This window comes from Rhipicephalus microplus, chromosome 10, assembly GCF_043290135.1.
Source record: "Rhipicephalus microplus isolate Deutch F79 chromosome 10, USDA_Rmic, whole genome shotgun sequence".
NCBI classification, from domain to species: domain Eukaryota; kingdom Metazoa; phylum Arthropoda; class Arachnida; order Ixodida; family Ixodidae; genus Rhipicephalus; species Rhipicephalus microplus.
In genome coordinates, this window is record NC_134709.1 from 13,598,367 (window position 1) to 13,621,261 (window position 22,895).

Consider the following 22,895-nt stretch of genomic DNA (forward strand, 5'->3'; position numbering starts at 1 on the left):
GAAAAAAAAAATAGCAAGATCAGAAAACGGGACCCAGTGTCGTAATTATTGCTTTTTTTTTTCTTCTTCCTGGGTAGTGACATTTATTTACGTTAAGCTTGCATGCGCTCGCTTGTACACCATTTTCCGCAACTGACTTGCGAAATCAAAACCAGACGGCGCCACCAGATGTCTTCATCTTCGCCGCGTCGTCTGCTAGCCGTCGCCTTGGAATGAGCAGACGGCAGCGTCGGAAATAATGCAACATGACGGCACTTATCGCAGCGGGTTCCTGCCACCTCGAATTTATCACGCCTTCCTAGTGGGATTTGTGGTTTGTAAGTTTGAAACCTACGCTGGTATTAGCTTTATATATTTGCGTCCTAAATTTCTGAGAGCCCATGTATATTTTTGCACTGTTTCCAAGATCGACTCCCAAACTCTCGGGGAGATGGCTTAGCAGGCGGGGCTGAACAAGCAGCTGGTCTCTATAAATGAAGACAAAACATACATGATGCTTTGGCCACACCATGACATTACACAAAAAAATAGCCGATTTCATTATTTATTGCTGTCAGGACAGCGGGCAAATAGCAGGTGCTAGTTTGGAACGAAGCAGACGGTCACGTCTGCATGGATACTGCAATAATGATTCGTAACCACAGTTACGGGTGGTTGCTAGAATAATTAAAGATATGCGACGTAAATTCCAAGTAGAATGAACATCCCACATACCGGTGTAACATTGTAGGTGCCAGATTAACGGAAATGTTTCAACCTTGTCAACATTTTAAGGAGTTACATAAATATGCTAAATGGAAATCGGTTGGGCATGTAGCGCGTAGACACGATAACCGCTGGTCATTAAGGGTAACTAACTGGATTCCCAGAGAAGGCAAGCGGATTAGGAGCAGACAGATGGTTAGGTGGGCAGATGAGATCAAGAAGTTTGCTGGTATAAGTTGGCAATAGCAAGCACAGGACCGAGTTGACTGGCGGAACATAGGAGAGGCATTTGTCCTGCAGTGGACGTGGTCAGGCTAATGATGGCGATAAAACTGCTTTGATGCGACTTGCTTACTGCATGCTGCAATCAGCTTGTGTAGTAAGGCCAGGGCCGCTTCGATAGCCCAAAACAAGTAACGATCAAACATGGTCATGTCCGTGCGCTGCTGTGGAATATAGTCATGTTTACCAGAGACGTAGCACTCCGCCTCGCATTTCTTAAAGTAGTTTCTTCATGCCAGGCGTCGGGCCGAACAATCGATCCTATCGCTAACGGCAGTGCGGTGGCGAACGAGCCACGGTCAAGCCAACGACGAAGGTAAAATAGCTTCCTGAAGATAAAAATGACACGTGCGAACATACGCACGAACCACTGACCGCCGCATTCAAGAACGTCCCTTCACTCGACGCCACGGTGCAAAAATACTTTAGGTGCGCGAACGCCACCGAGCGAGAGCTTGGCGGGCAGGAACCGATTACGTTCTCGTTTGCGGCATGCCGACAGATGGCGCGTCTGACTGAGGACCGTGGTGGGCTGCAGGCGAATTCCGCAAAGCACATCCGGCACATGGGTGACGGTTTTATAATCTGAGAAAAACCGGGTTATGGCGCGATATCAAGCACGCGACATGCGTAGAGCGGCGCCGCGAAGGAGGGGTTGATAAGGGAGAAGGTTCACTTGGCGGCGAGGGTGTTGTGGGGACGATAAATGAGCGCTGCTACTTCCCTACATCACCGGGCTTTCTTACAGAGAAAATGGAGGGGGGGGGGACAAAGTTTGTAGCGCCATCTTTCGTGTCCCTGCGAAGCAGCTAGAATGAATGAATGAATGAACAACTTTATTTATCCCTTGTTAAAGGGAAGGGGGCAACAGGAAAGGGTGTGGTGGGGATGAACTACTTGAAGTAGTCCTCCTCTACCCTCTCAGCCCACTCCAGGATGGCCTCCTGGGTAGCGGGCCTCGAGCTGCGCAAGGCAGCCTCCCACTGCTCCTCACTAGAAATTAGGCGTTTCAGGAATGGGGGAAGAGGGTGCTTAGGGCAGCGCCACATGATGTGGTTCAAGTCTGCTGTGGAAGAGGCACAAAATTTACATGAGGGGGAAGGATAACAGGATGGATGAATGCGGTGTAGGAGGTAAGGCGAAAGAAAGGTGCGAGTCTGCAGCTGTCGCCACAGAATTTCGCACCTGCGTGAAGATTTGCGCGTGAGTGGCGGGAAGGTTAATCGCTCTAAACGGTAGTGTGTGCAAATATCGTGGAATGAAATAAGGCGATCCCGCGCTGTAAATGGCGCCTCATTCGTAGCGAATTGCGACACATCGGATGCGTGTGCCCGGACTGTGAATCCTCGGGCACTCGCGTGAGCCGCCTCGTTTCCGGCAAGGCCCGCATGCGCGGGAGTCCAGATTAGTGCTACAAGTCGATCAAGGGGATGATGCAAAAGTAGGGGAAGGGCTGGCTTAGAAACCCTGCCCGCTCCGAAATTATATATAGCTGTTTTGGAGTCACTGATAATAACGGATGAACTAGGTATTGTCAGGGCCAGGGCTATGGCCGCCTCTTCCGCTTCCTCCGAAGAAGAAGCAAGAACGGAGGCGGCCGCAGCGACCTGGCCGTGAGAGTTGATTACCGATATTGCATAATGATGCCTGTTTCCGTAATCGGCGGCGTCAACATAGAGCACATCATTGGAGGAGGAGAATTGTTTTTTGAGGGCCCTCGCGCGCTGCATCCTGCGCTGTTTCTGGTGCTCAGGGTGCATGTTTTTTGGAAGTGGTGGAATGTATAGGTTCTCGTGTATGTGGTGTGGAATGGTGTACTTGACCTTAGTGATGGATGCCGGAGTGACAGAAAGGGTTTGTAGAATGTGTCGGCCTGTCACGGTGTTAGAAAGTCTGTTATACTGAGATGCAATATGGGCTTCTCCTAGTTCAGCAAGGGTGTTGAAGGTGCCAGTACGCATAAGCCTTTCAGTGGAGGTCCGTATAGGCACCCCTAAAGCGAACTTATACGCTTTGCGTAAAAGGATGTCTATCTGGTCGGATTCTGATTTAAGAAAGTGTAGGTAAGGCGTTGTAAAAGTTATTTTACTGATAACGAAGGCTTGGACCAAGCGGAGGAGTTCGGCCTCCTTTAGTCCGCCATGTTTATTACTGACCCGACCCAAAAGTCGCAAGGTATGATCAACGGTGGTGTGAAGTGTCTTTAGTGTGTATGTGTTGAGCCGATTGCTTTGAATGTGTAAACCGAGCACGCGGATCCTATCCACTCGAGTAACTGGTACGTCATCTAGAATTACCTGTATATTGGATATGTGTTTTTCGCCCCCTCTGTGAGATGGTAGGAGAAGTAGCTGAGATTTCTGTGGGGAACATGAAAGATTCATAGACCCTGTAAGTGCCACAACCGTATTTGCCGCAGCTTGCAGGGTGTCTTGAATCTCTCCATCGGAGCCGCCAGTCATCCAAAGAGTGATGTCGTCGGCGTAGAGTGAAAACTTGAGGTCAGGGATAGATCTCAATGCTTGCGCCAACGGCATCATAGAGACATTAAAAAGAAACGGTGACAGCACAGACCCTTGTGGCGTGCCGTAACTTCCCAAAGCGTAAGACTGAGATTGATCTGCGCCTATGTGTATGGTTGCGGTACGGTTGGCTAAAAAAGTAGCTATATAGTTATATGTCTTTGCGCCAACCCCTATGAGATTAAGCTCGCGGAGGATGGCGGAATGAGCAACGTTGTTGAAAGCTCCATGGATGTCCAGACTCAAGATTGCTTGCGTATCTAGGCTGCTGTTGGGTGTAATGATATCATGCTTCAGTCGAAGCATGACATCTTGACATGACAGAGATTTTCGAAAACCCACCATTTCTGGTGGATAAACATTGTTGTCTTCCATGTATTTATTCAAACGGTTGAGTATAACGTGTTCAAGCGTTTTACCAAGACAAGAGGTTAGTGAAATAGGCCTGAGATTGGAAGTGTTCACTGGTTTGTTTTGCTTTGGAATGAAAATTACCCTGGCATCCTTCCAGGAACTTGGAAGGGTGCCAGTGTCAAAGCAGTGATTGAAATAATCTGTGATTGCCGTGACGGAGTTGTCGTCCAGATTGCGAAGTACTTTGTTGTTAATGTGGTCTGGGCCTGGTGCTGACGTTGTGCGCAGAGTGGCCATAGCATGCCGAACCTCTGCTTCCGTGATAGCGGCGCTCAATAACTCGTTGGGCTTTCCAGTGTACTTTGGTGTGTTATACTTCTGAGCAGGAGGCAGATGTTTATCGCGGAGGTCGTCGAAGAGTCCGTTTAGATCGTTTTTGTGAGCATATACAAGTTTCTTTATGCTCTGGTTTTGATGTGTGCGTGATGTGGTAGGGTCTAAGAGGTGGCGCAGTAGTTGCCATGTGCGTTTGCTGTCAAGGTTTCCTTGCATGCTGTCACACACCTGGCCCCATTGCTGGCAGGCCAGTTGTGTGGCGTACTCCTGGATCTGCAGGTCAAGCTTGGCTATTCGGAGTTTTAGCTTTCGGTTGTGCCGTCCTTTTTTCCATCTCTTCAAGAGAGACTGTTTGGCTTCCCACATATGTAAAAGCTTGGCATCAACCGTGGTGAGGGGGGTTTCGGGGGGCAAAGTTGTAGTATGCACCCCAGCATCTGAGTGAAGTTGCTTCACCCATTCTGAGATGTCTTGGATGTTTCTGGGAGCTGATATCTGGCGGGCCTCTCGAAATTTGTCCCAATTGGTGTGACTGATTGGCTTAGGTGCGAAGGGTTTGTGCTTGAAATGTACTGTAGTAGTAATGATGTAGTGATCACTACCGAGATTAACTTGCAAGTTGCTCCATGTAACGTGCTGAATTCTGCGTGTAAGGGTAAGATCGGGAGAGGTATCTCTCGATACGCTGTTTCCTAGCCTGGTTGGTGCATCGACGTCATTATGTAGCGTGAGTCTGTGGTCTTGTATGTGTATCCACAGGGCTCTGCCCTTAGGAGTAGAAACAGTGTGACCCCACAACAGGTTGGGTGCATTGAAATCACCAAGAATTAAAAGGGGATGGTCTTTGGCAGCGGAAATGGCTTGAGTAAAAAGGGAGTCAAAGCGGTGATGTTTGTCTCGAGGGCGGCTGTAGACATTCAGAAGGTAAAGAGCAGATGTGTTATTCTTATGAGGAATAATCTCCAAAAAATCATGCTCTATATCGACGCCGTCGAAGTGGGAGTGATTTGCAGTGAGGTGTTTTTGAGTAAGAATTGCCGTATCAGGCCGGGACAGCTTTTTAGTTTGGTGGACATTATAACCTGGGAAGCTGACTGGCCCGTGAGTTTCTTGGAGGGCAATGACTTCGGGTAGATTAGAACGGGAGGCAAGGAACTGTTGCAGATGTGCTTTCTTTTTTCGGAACCCCCTACAGTTCCATTGCCAAACCTGAAGCTCGGAGCGAGTCGGGTTATTGGCCATTGTTAAGCGAAGCTGGTGCTGAGGTGGAAAGTGGTGCTATGCTAGGATTATTGGCACTAACTTCAGCTATCCAACTTGTAGTTTGTTGGATATGAGCTTGCACAAGGTCCATAAATTTGGCGAGTGCTTCATGTTTGGCTGCGTAATCTGCACTGAGTTTTTCAACTGCGGTGAGTATATTATGAAATTTAGTTTCTAATGCGGTTATTCTGTCATTATAATTTAAAACTGTCTCCTCCAGGGATTCTTCTGATCGTGGAGTGCTCGGAGTTTTACGTTTGCTGGGGGGAGGGAGAAGTGGTTCGCGTTGAGCACAGGGGCTAGTGTCCATGGGCAAATGTGCAGAGGGTTCAGGTGGGGCTGATGAATGGCACATGGAAGAGGCGGAATGAGAGGGAGGGGCTTGGGTGGTTGATGCGGAAGGAGGACGAGAATCAATTTGAGTGGTAGTAGCGGATAAGTGAAAAGACTCGAGTTGTAATTTAAGCCTCTGAATTTCAGCTTTTAGGGTTGCATTTTCTTTAAAGAGGGTGGAGTCGTTGTTACTGGTGTGATTTGAGGAGCAGCTAGAAGAGGCTGACTTAGCCCAGCCTACCTGGTGTGAGTTGACCGAAGAGTTGGTGAGAGCAGGGCTTGGTGATGGGGCTGGCCAGGCGTCGTCTTGCGTCGTTGAATCGGAGCGACGACCGCGATCTTTACTTTTGCTGGCACTGGAGCGTCGCCCGCGTTCCTTGCTTTTGCTTCGACTTTTCCGCCCGCGTTCCTTGCTTTTGCTTCGACTTTTCCGCTGGCTTGAACCGTGAGTTTGTTCGCGACTAGGAGATCGGTGGATGGGTGGGTCTTGCTTTTCCATGGACCGTGTAGGGCGCGGCTTAAATCGTTGTCTACACAGCGATGAACCTGTTTCATGGTTTCCATTGCACACAACACAAACATGGTCACACTCGTGGTCCATAGGTGCATCTTTTAGTCCACATTTGGGACAAAGTGTGTCACTGGTGTTGGTGCAGACGTCTTGGCGATGACCAATCTGACGGCACCGTGTGCAGGCTTCAACCTTTTGCCTGAAGGGACGACATCGAAGTGCACAGCCTTCGTAGTGGACGTAGTAAGGAACGATTTTGCCTTGAAATATGATTAGAATGGTTTCAGTGCTGCCTAGGCGTCGTGCACCTCCGATAGTCAGCTTTGGGTTGCATCGGCGGAGGGTCGAGATGATTTCGTCTTCCGAGTAATCGGAAGGCAGGAGAACGGTTCCTCTGCAGGTATCGACGGGATCAGCGACATGGGTGGCGACTTCATGAGGGGTGCCGTTGAAATTCAAGAGCCGTATGCCATGGTAGAGGTCGGCACGATCCAGGTCTGGTGTGCTAATCAGAACGGTATGGTTGATGGAGTTGACGCGTATTTGGTCAGAACTGGTGCGGTCAGAGATTGGGAGACCCGCCGCCTTGAGGATTATTTGTCTGAGGACGCATGGATGTATCACAGCACAGTTTAAACCTCCACGGACTCTTAATATGATTTTGTAATCACTGCGCGGCAGTGGTGGGGGCTTCGGTGCTGCTCTTGATTGGCGCTCCTGAGCCACTGCATGGCTTGGTGGTGACGAAGGATGCTGGCGTTGTCTTGAGAGGCTCTCGTGGATCGCGCGCCAGGAACGCGCACCATCGACGCCGGCTGCGTCGCGCACTGTTCCAGCGCTCATGCTAGGGAGAGGTAGGCCTAGCAGCGACACTGCCAGCCGACAGCCCTAAAAGGGCTGCGGCTTGCGTAAAAAACGTCTCATTATCTGGCAGCGGATAGTCCCGGAGTTCGCTTGCCTATAGTACTCCTGCGCCGTGCTCGACGCCCCACCTTGTCTTGAGAATGTCGATGGCAGACCCATCTTTCGGCAAAAATAATCACTGCGTGCATATGAGCCACGGAGGAAGGAAAGGTAGGAGAGGCCCTGACGTCACTCGCTGTGAAGCCGCGATGAAGCCGGAAGTCGACCATATTGACTGAGCGAATTCTCCTCTCTTGTTTACATCCGAATATATAGGAGAAAGCACGACTCTCTCCAGCAGGGAAAGCACGTGAGCTGCGCAGCGCGCGTGTCGTGACGATCCGAAACTAATGGAACGGGGCTCAACAGTCGGGGCCAGCGCGACACCTTCGGCGAAATCATTTCGTCCGAGTATTAACAGCGAGTTTCAGCTCACCGACAACGAAGCAAGTACAAAAGAACGCGTGCTAGATGCGCTGACAACGGTGAGTGTTTTCACGTCATTATTTCAGCAACTGTACAGACAACACGATCGGCCGTGCGCCTTTTACGGTTGCATTCCGCCACGCGGCCGACGCAGCGTCCTGCCACTGTGTCCGTGTTCCGCGTAAAACTCACGGGCGTCAGCATTCTGTGGCCGTGGTGACTTTGAGCACAGTGCAAGTGACGCTTGAAGGTGGTTGCTGTTCCGTTGAGATTACATGCAATGCTGGGGGTGAGTATACGAAGCGGAACAGAAAAGGTGTTTTAATACACGCATGCAAGTTGTTACTGTACACACACAACACGAAACTATGTATGTGCACATGGTCCTCATTGCGTCTTGCTGGGCGCAACAGTGTCGTCCGTTGTCACATGCAGAAGCACTGCCCAACCGTCACTGGCCTGCAAGGCATTTGTCGTCGTTCTGCTTCGTCATGGTGCCCAACGCGATTTCGCTGAACACTAATTACTTCATCCGCGTCATCCGCCGCATGACACATGGATATGCACTCGTTCTACGCACTGTTGAAACCCCGTGATGGACAAAAGGATTTGTAAACGTTGCTAAGAGTACAGTAACTGCCAGGATAACACTGCGTAACCCACAACGCGGCGCAGAGCACGGATATTGTCCGCCACATCTCAGCGCGAGACCTGGGAGGGGGGGGGGGGGCACACATGCCACTGCCAGCCACGGCCGCTCACTGCTAGACCAGCTCCACTGCGCAACACGTAACCATAGCAACGCCGCCATTGTGCCCAGTGACTATGACCACCATGATGTCATTTCTTGCACACTTTTCACGTAGCGCGCCGGCTGGGCATGCCCTCTCCCACCTTTCCTTCCTCCGTGATATGGGCGATAGCTGGCGTCATTTCGTGAGAACCGCTGCGTCATTTTATTCGAGCCATGGCACTCCGCTTCGCTCGGTCAAGTGAGGGCTGAAATTCGAGTCGAGGCTTGTTTCAGATTACGGAGGCAGAGGGAGGTTACCCTCGCAACACTAATCTTGAGCAAGAGCAGTATTCTCGATGCCAGATAACACGGTAGCCAGGTCGCATTTTGGTGACGCGGCAGCGATAGTGACTGATCGCAGGCAACCAGTTGTTCACTGCTCTTCCTTTCGTTCCGTTCGGCGGTTCCCGGGACCACGGAAAGAACAATGACTGCTCCTTAGAAGCTGCGCCAACTTTGGGTCAACTCTGATGCTCCTTCAGCCACATTGGAACGAGTAGGTCCCCCATCGCAGTCAACGTCCGCATGGCTAACAGCGGTGGTTCAAGCTGCGCAACTGGAAACAACGGATAAGGAGAGGACGGGCAAGGACGTCTGTACTGACGCTATAGCTCTCCAGAACAGAACAGTTGCAGGCTGCGTCGGAAGCAACATGGTAGTCAACGCTACATTTCAGCTTCGCCGAGCAATGCGCAATGCGTCGAAAGAAGGAGAATCTTGACCATTCGGTAAGCGAGTGAATTCACTTACTAAGCATGTGAAACTTACAGGGCTATAAACAACTTCGAGTTGAAGATAGTTATAGCGCGAGAACAAAACGACCACACAGAGACAAGGACACGAAGGACACTCGTGTGTCCCAAGGGCGCTCGTGTCCTTCTTGTCTCTGTGTGGTCGTTTTGTTCTCGCGTTATAACTATCGTCATGCCATACCAACTGGCCCAAGCTGCCACACTTTTAAGTTACATTTCGAGTTGAAATATGAGAGGGTTTTTCTCACGATCTTCACTATCCTTCTCACGGACGAAATCTCATTCTCGGTTGTTATTTCTTCATGAAGCACGTATAGTGTCAGTCGGGCCCGAAGCCAGGAATGTTTTTCGGGAGTTGGGGAAGGAGGGGCCTATAAACTTGTAGTTTCATTACTTAGGCTAGGTAAACCCCCCATCCCCTTTTGAAGTTCAAAGGTAGGGGGGGGGGGGTGTCTGGCCTCTAGGGCACCGTCCCCCGCCCCGCAACGACCTTGATGACAGCGCTTGAGCCTACCAAGATTTCACGCTTTACGGCTACGCACTGTTAGGTATACGCTCGCGCCGTCGATAACGTGCAAAACTAAGTGAAATGAGTTGGCCGCGCTCAATAGGCATGCGAGATAAGGCAGCACACATTTAGCGGCAGCATAGCAGAGCGGGGTAGGAAAGTACAGTTGACTGAGAAGGAATTATCCTGATGGCTTTTGCCTTCGAGTCGCCTTAGGCAAAGGACCTTTCATGGCTTGATTTGCTCATTCGATCAAATAACGACGAGCATGCAGGAAACAATCGCAGATGAGCGCAAAATACTCACTGCCGGTTGGCTGGCCTGTTCATGGGCATGATCTTGACCTTCCACAATTGCATCCTGGGTGAAAACACGCTGAAGAAGCGGTTGCTCTTGTAAGTGATGAAGGCCTTCTTGATATCTCCGACGTACACCGGCGTCTTAGCCACAAAGCTGTAGGTAGCCTTCGGGTACAGCGTGGCGGTGCTGAAAAATACAACACATGATTCGGCTATGGGTTTAATTGTTTGATGGGGTATTCGCGTGGAGCAAATATTAGCGCGAACAGGCACCCACAAGACAACACAAGTGCTTGGGTGTATGCTTTTTCTTGTGGGTGTCTGCCTTTGGTGGTGTTTGCCAGCTATGATGTACCAACTTTTTAAAGAAGTATTGACAGTGTTATGACCGGCGTCAGCAGGCGCCATGCTGTCGCTGAGAAGCGTAGCCGGGCCGCGTTCCCACGCCTGGAACTCCAGTATTCTCGGAACCAGCGTCCAGAGATGACGGGGGAGCGGCGCTCTTTTAATCCCCAAACAAGTAGCCGACTCGCCGAATGTCTATGCTCGCCAGCTATTGTCCCTGCTAGCCGGCGGATGAGACGTCCTGTCGCCACGAAGCTGTAAGCCGTTCCGGAGGGGACAACAAAGAGCGTATTCCTTTGAAGAAACGGCGACCGCCGCCACAAAGTGCCCGGCTAATTGAGCGGACCGTTTGGCGGACCGTTTGATGTCTGCTGTCCGAAGCTTGGGACCCCTCGACCAGTGACACACACGACGAGCAAGAGCCCCTCTGGCGCCACCTTTAAGTGCAGTGATCTTGACTCGAAATTGGCTGTTCACGTGCGCCGTGCCTGCTCGTACCCCTCACCTGTTGTGTGTGTATGTGATTGGTGTTCCACTGAAGAAGGAGGAGCCCGAGAGGACTTATAACGGCGCCGCAGAGTGCAGGACGTCGCTCTGAACCAACTAAAGGTTTAACCACCACGCTCGTGGTTTGTGAACTCTTAACCTCATGCTGTAAATATTTGTAAATAGTGCCATAAACCTTGTTTGTTTTTCATATCCCCATCTTGTAAGCGGTCGTTTCCTCAACCCGAAGTTACACCACGCTACCACAGCACCCCGAGATCACAACAACTGGTGATCGGAGGTGGGATCACGACAACTGGTTGGCATCGGTGGGATTCCCGACAAACTGGTTGGCAGCGGTGGGATACGACGCAGCACCCCGATTCCCGACAACTGGTGGCAGCGGTGGGATCACGACAACTGGTGGCATCGGTCGGATTCGAAGCTACAAGTGACAACAACAGTCGGCCCAGGAGATGCAGCTGGCTCGAGACATGGATCACGTATGGGTGAGTGCTTGGCTTTTCCTTTGAGTGAACCAGGTTCTAAAAGAGGGTAAATTTTAGAACTGGTAGTTAACTTTGCCGAAAGACTCAGTTTCGCCGTTTCGGAAAGTTGTTTTGGAAGTAGCGAGCACTCAGTACGATCATGGACTTACGGGAGCTGCAGATGTCAGACTTGTTGCTGTTGTGTGAGGAATTGGGGATCGATACAAAGGGTTTGGCACGAAAACCCATAATCATTCAAGCGATTAATGATTTGGGGGCTGATGATGAGGAACTAAGTGAAGAATGGGACATCATCATCGAAAGAAAACTAAGAGCAGCTCAGATGGAAGGAAAGAGTGAAGACGAAAGAGAAAGCCTCAAGCTAAAGTTTTTCAAACAAGACTATGAGTTGAGTATGAGGTTGGGACGCCAGCAAGGAGTACTCGAAAATGAGGCAGAGTTCGAGATGTCTAGGTACATGCAGCCATATGAGGTATCATGGGATATGGGCCTGTATCTTAGACTCTTTGAACGAAAGTGTAGTCAACTTAAGTGTGAGCGAGACACCTGGTCTCAGAAGCTACGCACGGTTCTGCCCTGCGAGGCAGCGGATGTTGTTGCGCGACTCAGTGAGCAGCACGCGAACAACTACGAAGTTGTTAAATCAGAGCTAATCAGAGGATTCGGAACTTCTGTTAGCCAAAATAAAGAAAGAATCAGACCGGAGTCTGAAAGTGAGGCGCGTCACAAAGCGCTGGAAGTTGTGGCGCGTCATGAAGCGCTAGAAACACAGATTGCGGCAGAAAAGGGCCCGCGAATTCTCGAAGACGTCAATCTAGAGCATGTCGAGAACGAGCCCTTGGCCAGTCTCGAGGTAGAGACAGTATCAAAAGACGGTCCTTGCGGGGATGAGGTGTGTGCCAGCAGCCCTAATGGGCTCAGTAAGGAGCTGGAAACCATCCCCATGCCTCGAGAGGACGTCTCGAAATTTTCACATCTAGATATGGTTAGTGCAGTGGCTAATGATTGCAAGAACGCGAAGCTTCAGGAGTGCAGCGATGCCATCGGAGAGGGCCCAGTTAATGGTTTCATCAGCATTAACAAAGATAATTTGGCCCGGCAGTCCGTCGTGACACCGAGTACAAAATGTTTGAGCGTGGGGGAAAATGTAGCACTAGCTCCAACAAGCTTCCCAACCACTCAGTTCCCGACGCGACATGATGATGGCATCGAGAGAAAGGAGGCAAGAAAACATCGCCGAAAAAGAAAGAAGCAGAAGCGTTCGTCACTGCGCAAGCCTAGGTCAGGCCCCACTCAGTCGCAAGAAAGACGAGAGGGTAGGCCGTTAATCCGTTCCAGGAAACGTCCATGGTGGCGTTCCGAGAGGTACAAGCGGCAAGCCAGGTGTAGAGGGGGGAAACGAGGTGCGTTACCCCAACGAAAAGCGCGGTTGCGTTCGACAACTTCGGGAAAGCGGCCTTGCCTGAAGGATCAAAGTCGAAAGCACAGAGTGGCTAAAAACCGCGTCGGGGCGAGCACAAAGAGACAATGTCCCCTGTCTCCACCCTGTTTCTGGCGTCCTTTTCACATTCCTGAGGGGAACAGGAAGAAGTGGAAAATGAGGTATGACGGCAGTGCACTGCTTAGAGTTTGTGCATTTTGTAGCTTCTGGCGTGCTCGAAAACCGCCGGGACCGCGACCCCATCGTGTACGAATAAAGGAACCATGAGAAAAGGGGGAACGGTCAGTTCGAGTAACTTTTGCACAGGCGTGTCAAATATTGTTACTCAGTTTTGCATTGGAAATGCAGATTTGAGCCTTTTAATTTTGTAAGTAATGTAAAGCGGTGTAAATTTTTGAAAGGGAAAACCGCCGAACTAAAGGCTGAAAATTGAAGTCCATTAATCATTTGTACGAATATACCGAGAAGGTAAAAACATAAAAGTGTTATTTTCGAGTGTTTTTAAGGTTTAGTGTTATATCGTATGCCTTCACTGTCAAGTGGATTTGGAGTGAACGAGCATTTGAAGGAAGATGTTAACACAGACCAAGTGATTCGTAAAATGATTAAGTTTGGCGCGACACGGTAGAGTTTCTGTTGCGCGCATTGAGAATCTTATTGCACGGTTTTGGCATAAAACCTATGCAATTGCTTTTTAGGTGTTTTTACCTATGGTTACTTTTGTGTTGTACACGTTGTGTTACAACGTAACGTTTGAAAGAATTTAAACAAACTGTGATGGATTAAGCGTTTTGGTTAGTAGTGCCGTGCACCTTGCAACGCTGTTGGAATGGGAATAATTAAAGAGCTCAGGCGAGCCCAGTGGTTTTTTTACTCAGAAGCGTTTGCATAAGCAGGTAACTTTAACCAAATGAACCTTCAAGAAAGCGTTTGCCGCCTAAGTTTTGTCGATGTTTTCTGCCAAGAATAATTGATTGATCTAGTGATCATGAGCAGATCCTCAAGCTTTCCCTAACCGTTGAGGTAGACCATTTGGTCACAGCTTAGGTTAAGGTTGCGGGAGGCTGGTGAGTTTAATGTCTCAGTGGTAGACAATTACGGGCGGCCGTAAACAAAGACGGACGTTCGGACAAAATTAGCGCTCACTGAATCTGAGTTCCTGACTGATGCTCTCAGCAGGACAGGGCCGTGTAAGTAGTCAGCGACAAAAAGAAAGAGTCTGCCGTTATATGTCTCGACGACAGTGGCAACGAGTATGATGCGTTCTACTTGAGCCAGAGTTTGGGCTCTCGTGAGATAACGTACTGCGCTTCAGGAAATGAATGCGCTTGCCTTGTGTAGGCCATTCATCAGTTGCAGGTTATCTCAGAGGTGCTAAATTTAAAGTAGGGACAGACCATTTTCCCCTTACTTGGCTGCAAACCGTGACATAAAAAAACAGTCGCCTTGTAAGGCAGAGCTTGATTCTTCGAAAATACAATTTTGACATTAGGTAAAAGAAGGGCAAATTGAATGGAAACGTTGACACGCTCAGCCGCCATTCTGGGGTGCTCTTTCTGTATCAAAATTGATATTTTAGTTTTTTTCGTGAATCTTATGTAAATTTGTAAGGTAGCACGTCCGGTTTTTCAGCTCAAGTAAGTCCTGAGAGTTCTGAGAGTGAGCTTTTGTTAAAGCTAGTACTTAAAATTGGTTTTTCATCCCTCTTTTGGCTTGGTTTGTTCGAAGGGGGCCGAGTGCTTGCTTGTGCATGTGGTCCAGTTGCAGAAACGGTGTCGAAGATTCGGCCTTTACTCAGACCATGCCACAAGCGAAGGCGAGTTCTTGGGATTCGACTACGGACCCTTTCGTCGTCCCTGCGAGCAGCAGTGTTGACCGCTGCCCTCCGTGACTCATCTGGCGAGGGGGAAGCTGTTATGACCGGCGTCAGCAGGCGCCATGCTGTCGCTGAGAAGCGTAGCCGGGCCGCGTTCCCACGCCTGGAACTCCAGTATTCTCGGAACCAGCGTCCAGAGATGACGGGGGAGCGGCGCTCTTTTAATCCCCAAACAAGTAGCCGACTCGCCGAATGTCTATGCTCGCCAGCTATTGTCCCTGCTAGCCGGCGGATGAGACGTCCTGTCGCCACGAAGCTGTAAGCCGTTCCGGAGGGGACAACAAAGAGCGTATTCCTTTGAAGAAACGGCGACCGCCGCCACAAAGTGCCCGGCTAATTGAGCGGACCGTTTGGCGGACCGTTTGATGTCTGCTGTCCGAAGCTTGGGACCCCTCGACCAGTGACACACACGACGAGCAAGAGCCCCTCTGGCGCCACCTTTAAGTGCAGTGATCTTGACTCGAAACTGGCTGTTCACGTGCGCCGTGCCTGCTCGTACCCCTCACCTGTTGTGTGTGTATGTGATTGGTGTTCCACTGAAGAAGGAGGAGCCCGAGAGGACTTATAACGGCGCCGCAGAGTGCAGGACGTCGCTCTGAACCAACTAAAGGTTCAACCACCACGTTCGTAGTTTGTGAAGGCTCTGAACCAACTAAAGGTTTAACCACCACGCTCGTGGTTTGTGAACTCTTAACCTCATGCTGTAAATATTTGTAAATAGTGCCATAAACCTTGTTTGTTTTTCGTATCCCCATCTTGTAAGCGGTCGTTTCCTCAACCCGAAGTTACACCACGCTACCACAGCACCCCGAGATCACAACAACTGGTGATCGGAGGTGGGATCACGACAACTGGTTGGCATCGGTGGGATTCCCGACAAACTGGTTGGCAGCGGTGGGATACGACGCAGCACCCCGATTCCCGACAACTGGTGGCAGCGGTGGGATCACGACAACAGTGTTATCACGAGGTGAAAATCGGCCTCACATGCACAGGGAACACACCCCGTGATTACCATACGTCGCCGCCATAATCGGGTGACGTGGCCCCCTTGAACTTACCGGTGCAGTTTCTTACGATTACGTAGAAAGAAAAATGTGGCGCTGCCGTGTTCTTTTATGCGCAGTATAGGTTACAGTACTTTATGGTATGTAATGGCATGCTGGAATGTCAGATTCGGATTGGCATCGTTTTCAGTCTAGACACCTTGTCAAGAAGCGTCCGGCTAGAAACGTTCCGACTGTCACAATGTTTGTTTGTTTTAAGGCAACTTGAAGCAAGCCTTCATTTTTTGGTCGCGCCAAAAGTTTTACTTTGTTTTCATAACTTCGTCGTGGGTGTACGAACAATCGTACGAAACGTAAAATGCACCCACCAGCCGCTAACGTTGCATTGCGTATACTTGCTGTGACATGTCATAGCATAGAATGTGTCACTCTGACCAACTATACTCCATCCCGGAAGTTTTCTTCAACACTGTGCAGGCCCCAGGGCCTCTTCGCCAATAGAAAGGATGATTAGCCCTTCAACTTGTAATGACTCGTTCCACGTCGTCTGCTAAACATTCCCCTAACGTCTGCGCGCATACTTTGAATGAGCAGATGGCAGTGCCGAAAAAGAAAAAAAAAACTACGTGTCTGCACGAATCGACACTGATGGCCTCCGCCTCGAGTTTATCACGTCGTCGTCGTGTGCTGTGTCACTCGTAAGTTGCGAATTGACGCTCGTATTTGCTTTATATTTGTGTCTTGTAGCTTCGTCAGCAACGTATTCGGGACTACGTTGCGCCACTTCCATGAACCGCTATCAGATTGTCGCCGCGTTAGGCTAAGCAGGCCCGCGGTTAAAGAAACAGCTTCAGTCGCCAAGCCGATAAGGACAGACCCTATCTGATGCTTTGTCCTGGCCGTCGTGAGATGATGCAAAGTGATAGCTCAAGACACCATTCCTCTGTTGCTGTGAGCGATTTGGGCGAGCATCACAGACAGGTTAGGATCGAAGTGGGTGGTCGCGTCTGCATGGTCGCTGCGGTGTTGATTTTTAACCACAGTTATGGATGGCATTTTGCAAAAAAAAAAAAAATGAGAAGGAACAGATCACCTGTGCTCTCTTCCTTCTTTTTTGTTTAATTTTTGTGCAAAATGCCATACACAGTGAAATAACAACTCGCCGAACACTTGGTTCTTGTAATCAGTTACCTGTAATTATCGCTGATACAATAGCTTGCGACGTAAATGCGATCACTGATAAACATGTTACTTTATTGATGTGCAGCCGCAGATGCTGAACGAGGGTAAATATATCTCAATCTTTCCAACTGCAATTCAAATATATATGACACTATATATGTTTTCCTGTAAAGGCGTGTGGCTTGCGCATACCCCGTATATAGCTTTGGCGGCACTGAAACACAGTGGTGAGATGGAGTATAAAGGGTGTGGGTTTGATTCCTGGCAACGGCAGTCGAATTTTGAGGGCAGCGAAATGCATATTCAGCTGCACGTTGATGAACCTCAGATTGCCGAAATTAATCCGGAGCCTCGTATTCGTATCTAAAGTTTCGCACGTGCACCTCTGCAATTAATATTAAACTTACGTGTCAGATGTAGCAGAGTGAGCACTAATATCGCCGTTTAAGTATTACATTTACTAATCAGACGATGTAGGTGCTCATTCTGTCTCAGTGTCGTAACAGAGCGAACGCTCTGCGCCCCCCGCCCTCAAGTGGGTCCTCAATTATTGGGGGGGGGGGGGGGGGATTATACTGTAGCACGCCTCCCTTCCCTATATATTAGGCGCTGCGCAGTGCTCCCTTAGGGGCTGCATAAACTAGGCGCCTCCTTCCTCTTCTCACCACTACCACAACCACCCTCCTCTGTATTATTAGTCAAGTCCAAAAGAAAACAACCTCTGCCATGAATGCGAAAATGAAAGTGAAGCTGCGCAGTATCCAACACACGCCTATAGGCAACTCGTGACGATCGCAACACAGAATCTTAAGGAAAACAATTCCGAACGTATATACAGGAATGTCAAGATATGCGGGATCATTGTTATTACGCACCCACTGTTAACTTTCATTTCGCACTCGTCTCTGGTTCCTTCGAGCTTGAGAATCAGGTCACCACTTGCTTCGCTCGCGTCTGGGTTGTTGAACATCTCCAGGTTCACCAGGTAGTGGAATGCTGCGAAAAAAGATCACAAATCGGTGGGTGTGGTTCCGAACACTGCTTAAGTTTGCCAGTGTGTCTCTCCGGTATTCCAAGTACGCACGTCGTGGCGAGTTTGAATCCCAGCTGCGTGCCGCGCATTATGAAAGTTTTGCACTCCTAAGCCATCCTGAATTTTCCACTCCTAAACCATTCGCGCTCCATGAAAAAAAAAAAACATTCTTTCTCAATTTCGATGTATCGTCAGTTTCCTTGGCACGTGTACAAAGCACTCTTAAGGTAGCGGTGGTGGTGCTGCTGCACCAGGTGGGATTGGTCTGGAAGACCTGGCCGGTAACTGCTCGACCTGTGCGACCCTTTCCATCAGCATACACCACTTGAATGTGTCTCGCAGAAGGACGTAAAAGATTTGCAGCCACTTTTTTTTTTTGCGATTCAACCGCACACCTTCCGAAAACAGTCTTCACAGCAGCCGTGAGAAAAGCCACTTTTTCTCAAACTGCAAATAATTAGTGTAACTTTTGGAGCGAAAGAACTTACAGGACCACTCTGGAAACTCGTGGACAGGTCAGTGAAGTCATTGTCTCGGTGTTTAATTTCTGGGGTTTTACGGGTCCATTATGAGGCCGTAGCGAGAATTTTGCACCAACCCAGATTCTTTAACGTGCGCCTGAATTCAAGTACACCGTTCTTCCTGCATTTCACCCGCCATCGAGATGCGGCCGTCATGATGGGTTGTCGAACCTGGTATCCTTAGAAGTGGAACCACGATGTAGCGTCGCTATGCCGAGAAGTTAGTTATGACATCATTTAAAAACCACAAAGGCTCATTTCCTAATGCACCTGCCAGGTTGGTCACGTGGTTATGATGTTCGACTTCCGATCCAAAGGTCACGGGTTAGAATCCCGGCCACGGTGACAGTGATTCAATGGACAGCGAAAATACTTGACGCTCGTTTACTTCGATTGAAGTGCCCATGAAAAAAAAAACAGCTGTTTCATATATCCGGAGCCCTGCATTACAGTGCCTCTCATAACCATGTCGTGAAAAATTATCTTCCTTTCCCAATAACTCTGACGCTACTTCTCGATGCGGCGTCGTCTATAATATTTCCGGGAATCATGCCTTCTGGTTTCCTTGTGTGTTTGGTTTCTTGAATCCGGCTGCGCCAGGTTGTCTTATCGATGTTCAAAGCGAAGCCTTGAATGTGCTACATTCCCTCTTTCTTTTGTATGCAGCGCAGGATATCTGATCTTATAGGGAGAGTGTTTCGTCATGTAGCTGCTGTCACGAAGTGTCTCTAGTCACGAGACGACTGCTCCGTCTATCCGGTGGTGCAGCCGTCAGCCCCTTTATTTCGGACGCGTGGCATCGGCTAGCTTCAAGTGAGGTTAGGGCCAGCAAGCGTTGAAAATATGCTTGCTGCCGTTAACGATAGATGGAGCGCGCGCCTGTTTCTCCAGCAAATTTGTTCCCAGTCTGCCTGACCAGCGGGTCGAATGCCCTCACTTGGAATGCCGTTTTCGCCACGTTTCACTCGTGGCAGCGTTATCACGTGCGCCCATGGCTTTCGTAGCCGTATACTTATCCCGACAATGAACCATTGTGTGGGGCATCTTATACGCACCTTTCCAGTTTGAAATGGAAGCTGCTGCTCAAAAGAAATCACACGTCTGAAAAATTCGGCAGATCCCACGTACCTATGAATCGACGTTATGCGAAGCATGTGGAGGGAAGGCAACCGTGTTGCAATTTTTTATTGAGCGACACATCGTAAATTGGTGCTAATATATGTACAAATGTTGCACACACAGACATATATTGAAGAGCTGCAGATGCTTACATAATCAGTTGTTTGCACTTGCGCAACGATGCCACCTGGAACATGCGTATTAGCAACACCAGAAGCTAATATGAAGCGGGGATGCTCGTGAGGATGCTCGCCCTAGACACTGACTGCTGCAGAAACCAACTTGAGCGCATGGCAACTAACCACAATTGACGTTAACCCGACCTGGCGGCTGTATCAAAAGAGTACATATGTAATGTTTATAAAATTGGATAGCCCCGCCGCGGTGGTCTAGTGGCTAAGGTACTCGGCTGCTGACCCGCAGGGCGCGGGTTGAAATCCCGGCTGCGGCGGCTGCATTTCCGATGGAGGCGGAAATGTTGTAGGCCCGTGTGCTCAGATTTGGGTGCACGTTAAAGAACCCCAGGTGGTCTAAATTTCCGGAGCCCTCCACTACGGCGTCTCTCATAATCATATAGTGGTTTTGGGACGTTAAACCCCACATATCAATCAAATCAATCAAAATTGGATAGGCAGCACGGCAACAACTATTGACGTTTTACGAAGATGAGCGTCTATTTGAAACGAAGTTCGAAAACATTGCGTAGCTCTGTGGAAAGATGCTTCACTGCCATGCAGAATGCTTGGGTTCGGTTCCAGCTGGGATTCTGGCATTTATTCTTTGCATTCCTCGGGCCGACGCTACCGATGTCGGGTATTTTTTAACGCTCTCGCGTTAAAATTGCCCTTGAGTGTTCTCGTCGTTCCTGGGTATACATACTGTGTACATACACTGTGGCACATACCCGCATACTAGCGGCACGTACCCGCCCGTAGGTATGTGCCACTGTCTAGCGGGAAGTGTTTGGAGGCGTACGTGACGGGATTGTGACATTATTCATGGCTTGACTACCGCGTCATGTTCGACAAACAATCTTACACTCTCATGTTAATTTTGGTTCACAAGAAGTTAAGGGGGTGCCCACGAGAGCACCCAAACGTAAGCGGCTAGATGGATGGATGGATAGATGGATGGATACGCTCAATTTTGCCGAAGTTCGCTAAGAAATGCTTCGCATTTAAAGGCAAAGCAAACGTATGTTCATGGCGTCTGTAAATGTTGCACAATAAATAAATCTGAAATGTGCTGGTGGTTGTCATGTTCCGATTTATTAATTTTCAGACAGCGCGAATTAAGCTGTCATTGCAATTTAGAGTGTGCCTTCCTGTGCGATTCCCGCTGCATGTAAGATCCACAATTTAAACTTCTCGAGTAACATCGTACAATAAACAGTATGCACTAAGTGACTCGAGTGCAGCATATCGCTATCGCGTTCAATTCTTACAGGTGAAGCGTAAGGGTGCCCCAGTTTTTTGTTGCACTTTTTATGTATCATGCCATTTGGCTTTTCAGAAACATATCATGGTTTCTAAGACTGCATAACATGTTTAGTTTTCCTTTGAATAAACCCTGGAGACTCAATTGTGTGTTCTCTTCCTGCGTCGTTTCTACTTGAGCAGCCTGCTGCTCGTTTCCAGCTGCTTGCCGTTCTTCGCATGATATTGCACTTTGTTGCTGTCGCATTCATTGTGTCTATATTGGAGCGAAACGGTGCTTTTTTTTTCGCAATACCCAAACTTGGCGACTGCGTCCTTTCAAGAACGAGATGCGTCGACAATACTTTTAGACCAATAGTCGAGGACACATCTTTTCTTGGCAGAGAAGAGAGAGTTAGGGAGACCCCGGTTCTGCTCACGTACTCCTATGCGAATTAGTCCGGTATGGCGCTTTTCGCACCAAAAGTGACGGCTGCGCGCCGTCACGATTTCGTATCGACGCAGACGCCGTGCTTAGCTCTCGAGGTACACGAGAAAGCCGCTACTTTCTCACGCCTTCTAAAGCGCCAAGTGCGGGCGTATTACGTAAAACAAGTGCGAAAATCTCACTGATGCGGGCGGTGTCCCGTGTCAGCTTGCTGCATATAGAAATGGAGTATTTTTTTTATATCTCACGCAGAAAAAGCGGACACGATTGCGGTACTGCACTCAAACCTTATAACAAATTTGAATCTTACACGACGACAAGTTCATTATAACGAAAATTATTTATAAATGGCTATTCCTAACACTATGGCTATGTCAAGATTGTTTTCACTTCGTTATAACCGATATTTCGTTACATCTGAGTTCGTTATATCGAGGCTTAAGTGTATCTTCATTAGCACTAGTATAGGCGCGATTAGGCTCTGTTGCCTTCGCTTCGTTGCCAAGAAACGGTGTCCCCGTGCACAAGCGCTTACCGTGCGCAAGTCCTTACCGCAGAAAGGAGGCTCCCTGTTGGTCCCGATGAACATGCGCACCGAGCGGCTCTCGTTCTTGAAGCGCTTCCAGCCGTCCGCATGCATTCCCATGCGGGCACACTTGGAGCCGTCGCGGCCGCAGTCCGAGCAGCGACCCTTCTCGAACATCTCGTACGAGGAGCAGGCATACGATAGCGATGAACACTGCACGTCGGTGATGGATTCGATGACGTAGTCGATCGCCCTCTGGTGGTGGCAGATGCCGATGGCGCGGGCCCCTGCGTTGGTGGGCAGTGGTTTTCGTCAACGTATGTAGAGCATTCAAAGTGAAGAGTGAGCTATATTAGAAACAGTTGAAGAAATGCTGCAAATTAGCTGAACCAAGAGCTTTTATCCCCAGTGCTCTAACGCAAAAATAAAATATATATAGGTCAAGTACGCATATTAGCTCAACGAGAAAGGCCTTTTTTACATGAAGGTGTTTGATTATATTATTCTCATCAGAGTAAATATTGTCCAAGCTGGTCATGTTTATTTTTGAAAGTAGGAGTTCGTGCAATCATGCCAGTATTCGTGAGAATGACTACCTGTAGTGGCCTGCAGGAGGGATAGTTTCACTAAGATTCGCTGCTAGGAAATTTTCTTGTTCTGCTATATTGCTCCCTCTTATTTTTTTTTGTCACAATAGGTGGGTCTATACACAAGTTTACCGACCTCACAGCCGCGTGCAATGCCACTGAAGGAAAATACACTGGACTTACGAATGGGCAGAGGGGGTAGAAAGGCTACGGCCGAGCCCATCCTTCTTCGCCTGGTAATCGGCAAGACATGCACTCACAGCTAAGCCCGTCTTTAACAGATACGCGAATTTCTGTAGCCCATAAGAAACCATTCGACATAACTTTTGTGACTGCCTGCTGGTAACAGCGTAAAAATAACACACGGAAGGCGGGAAAAAGGTGGGGCAAGCGCTTGTCCCGTCTTTCTCCTG

At 49.1% G+C, this 22,895-nt stretch overlaps 1 protein-coding gene across 2 annotated transcripts in view; it reads right to left on the reverse strand.

Annotated features, from left to right (window-relative positions):
* Positions 1-22,895, reverse strand: part of LOC119181856 (pancreatic lipase-related protein 2) — a 35,409-nt gene that overhangs the window by 277 nt on the left and 12,237 nt on the right. For both annotated transcript variants that reach the window (XM_075875073.1, XM_075875072.1), the window contains exons 8-10: positions 21,922-22,182; positions 17,709-17,829; positions 9,995-10,174 (exon numbers count right to left, since the gene is read on the reverse strand). In XM_075875073.1, the coding sequence (XP_075731188.1) occupies positions 9,995-10,174; positions 17,709-17,829; positions 21,922-22,182 (562 nt within the window). The remainder of the gene's footprint in view (positions 1-9,994; positions 10,175-17,708; positions 17,830-21,921; positions 22,183-22,895) is intronic.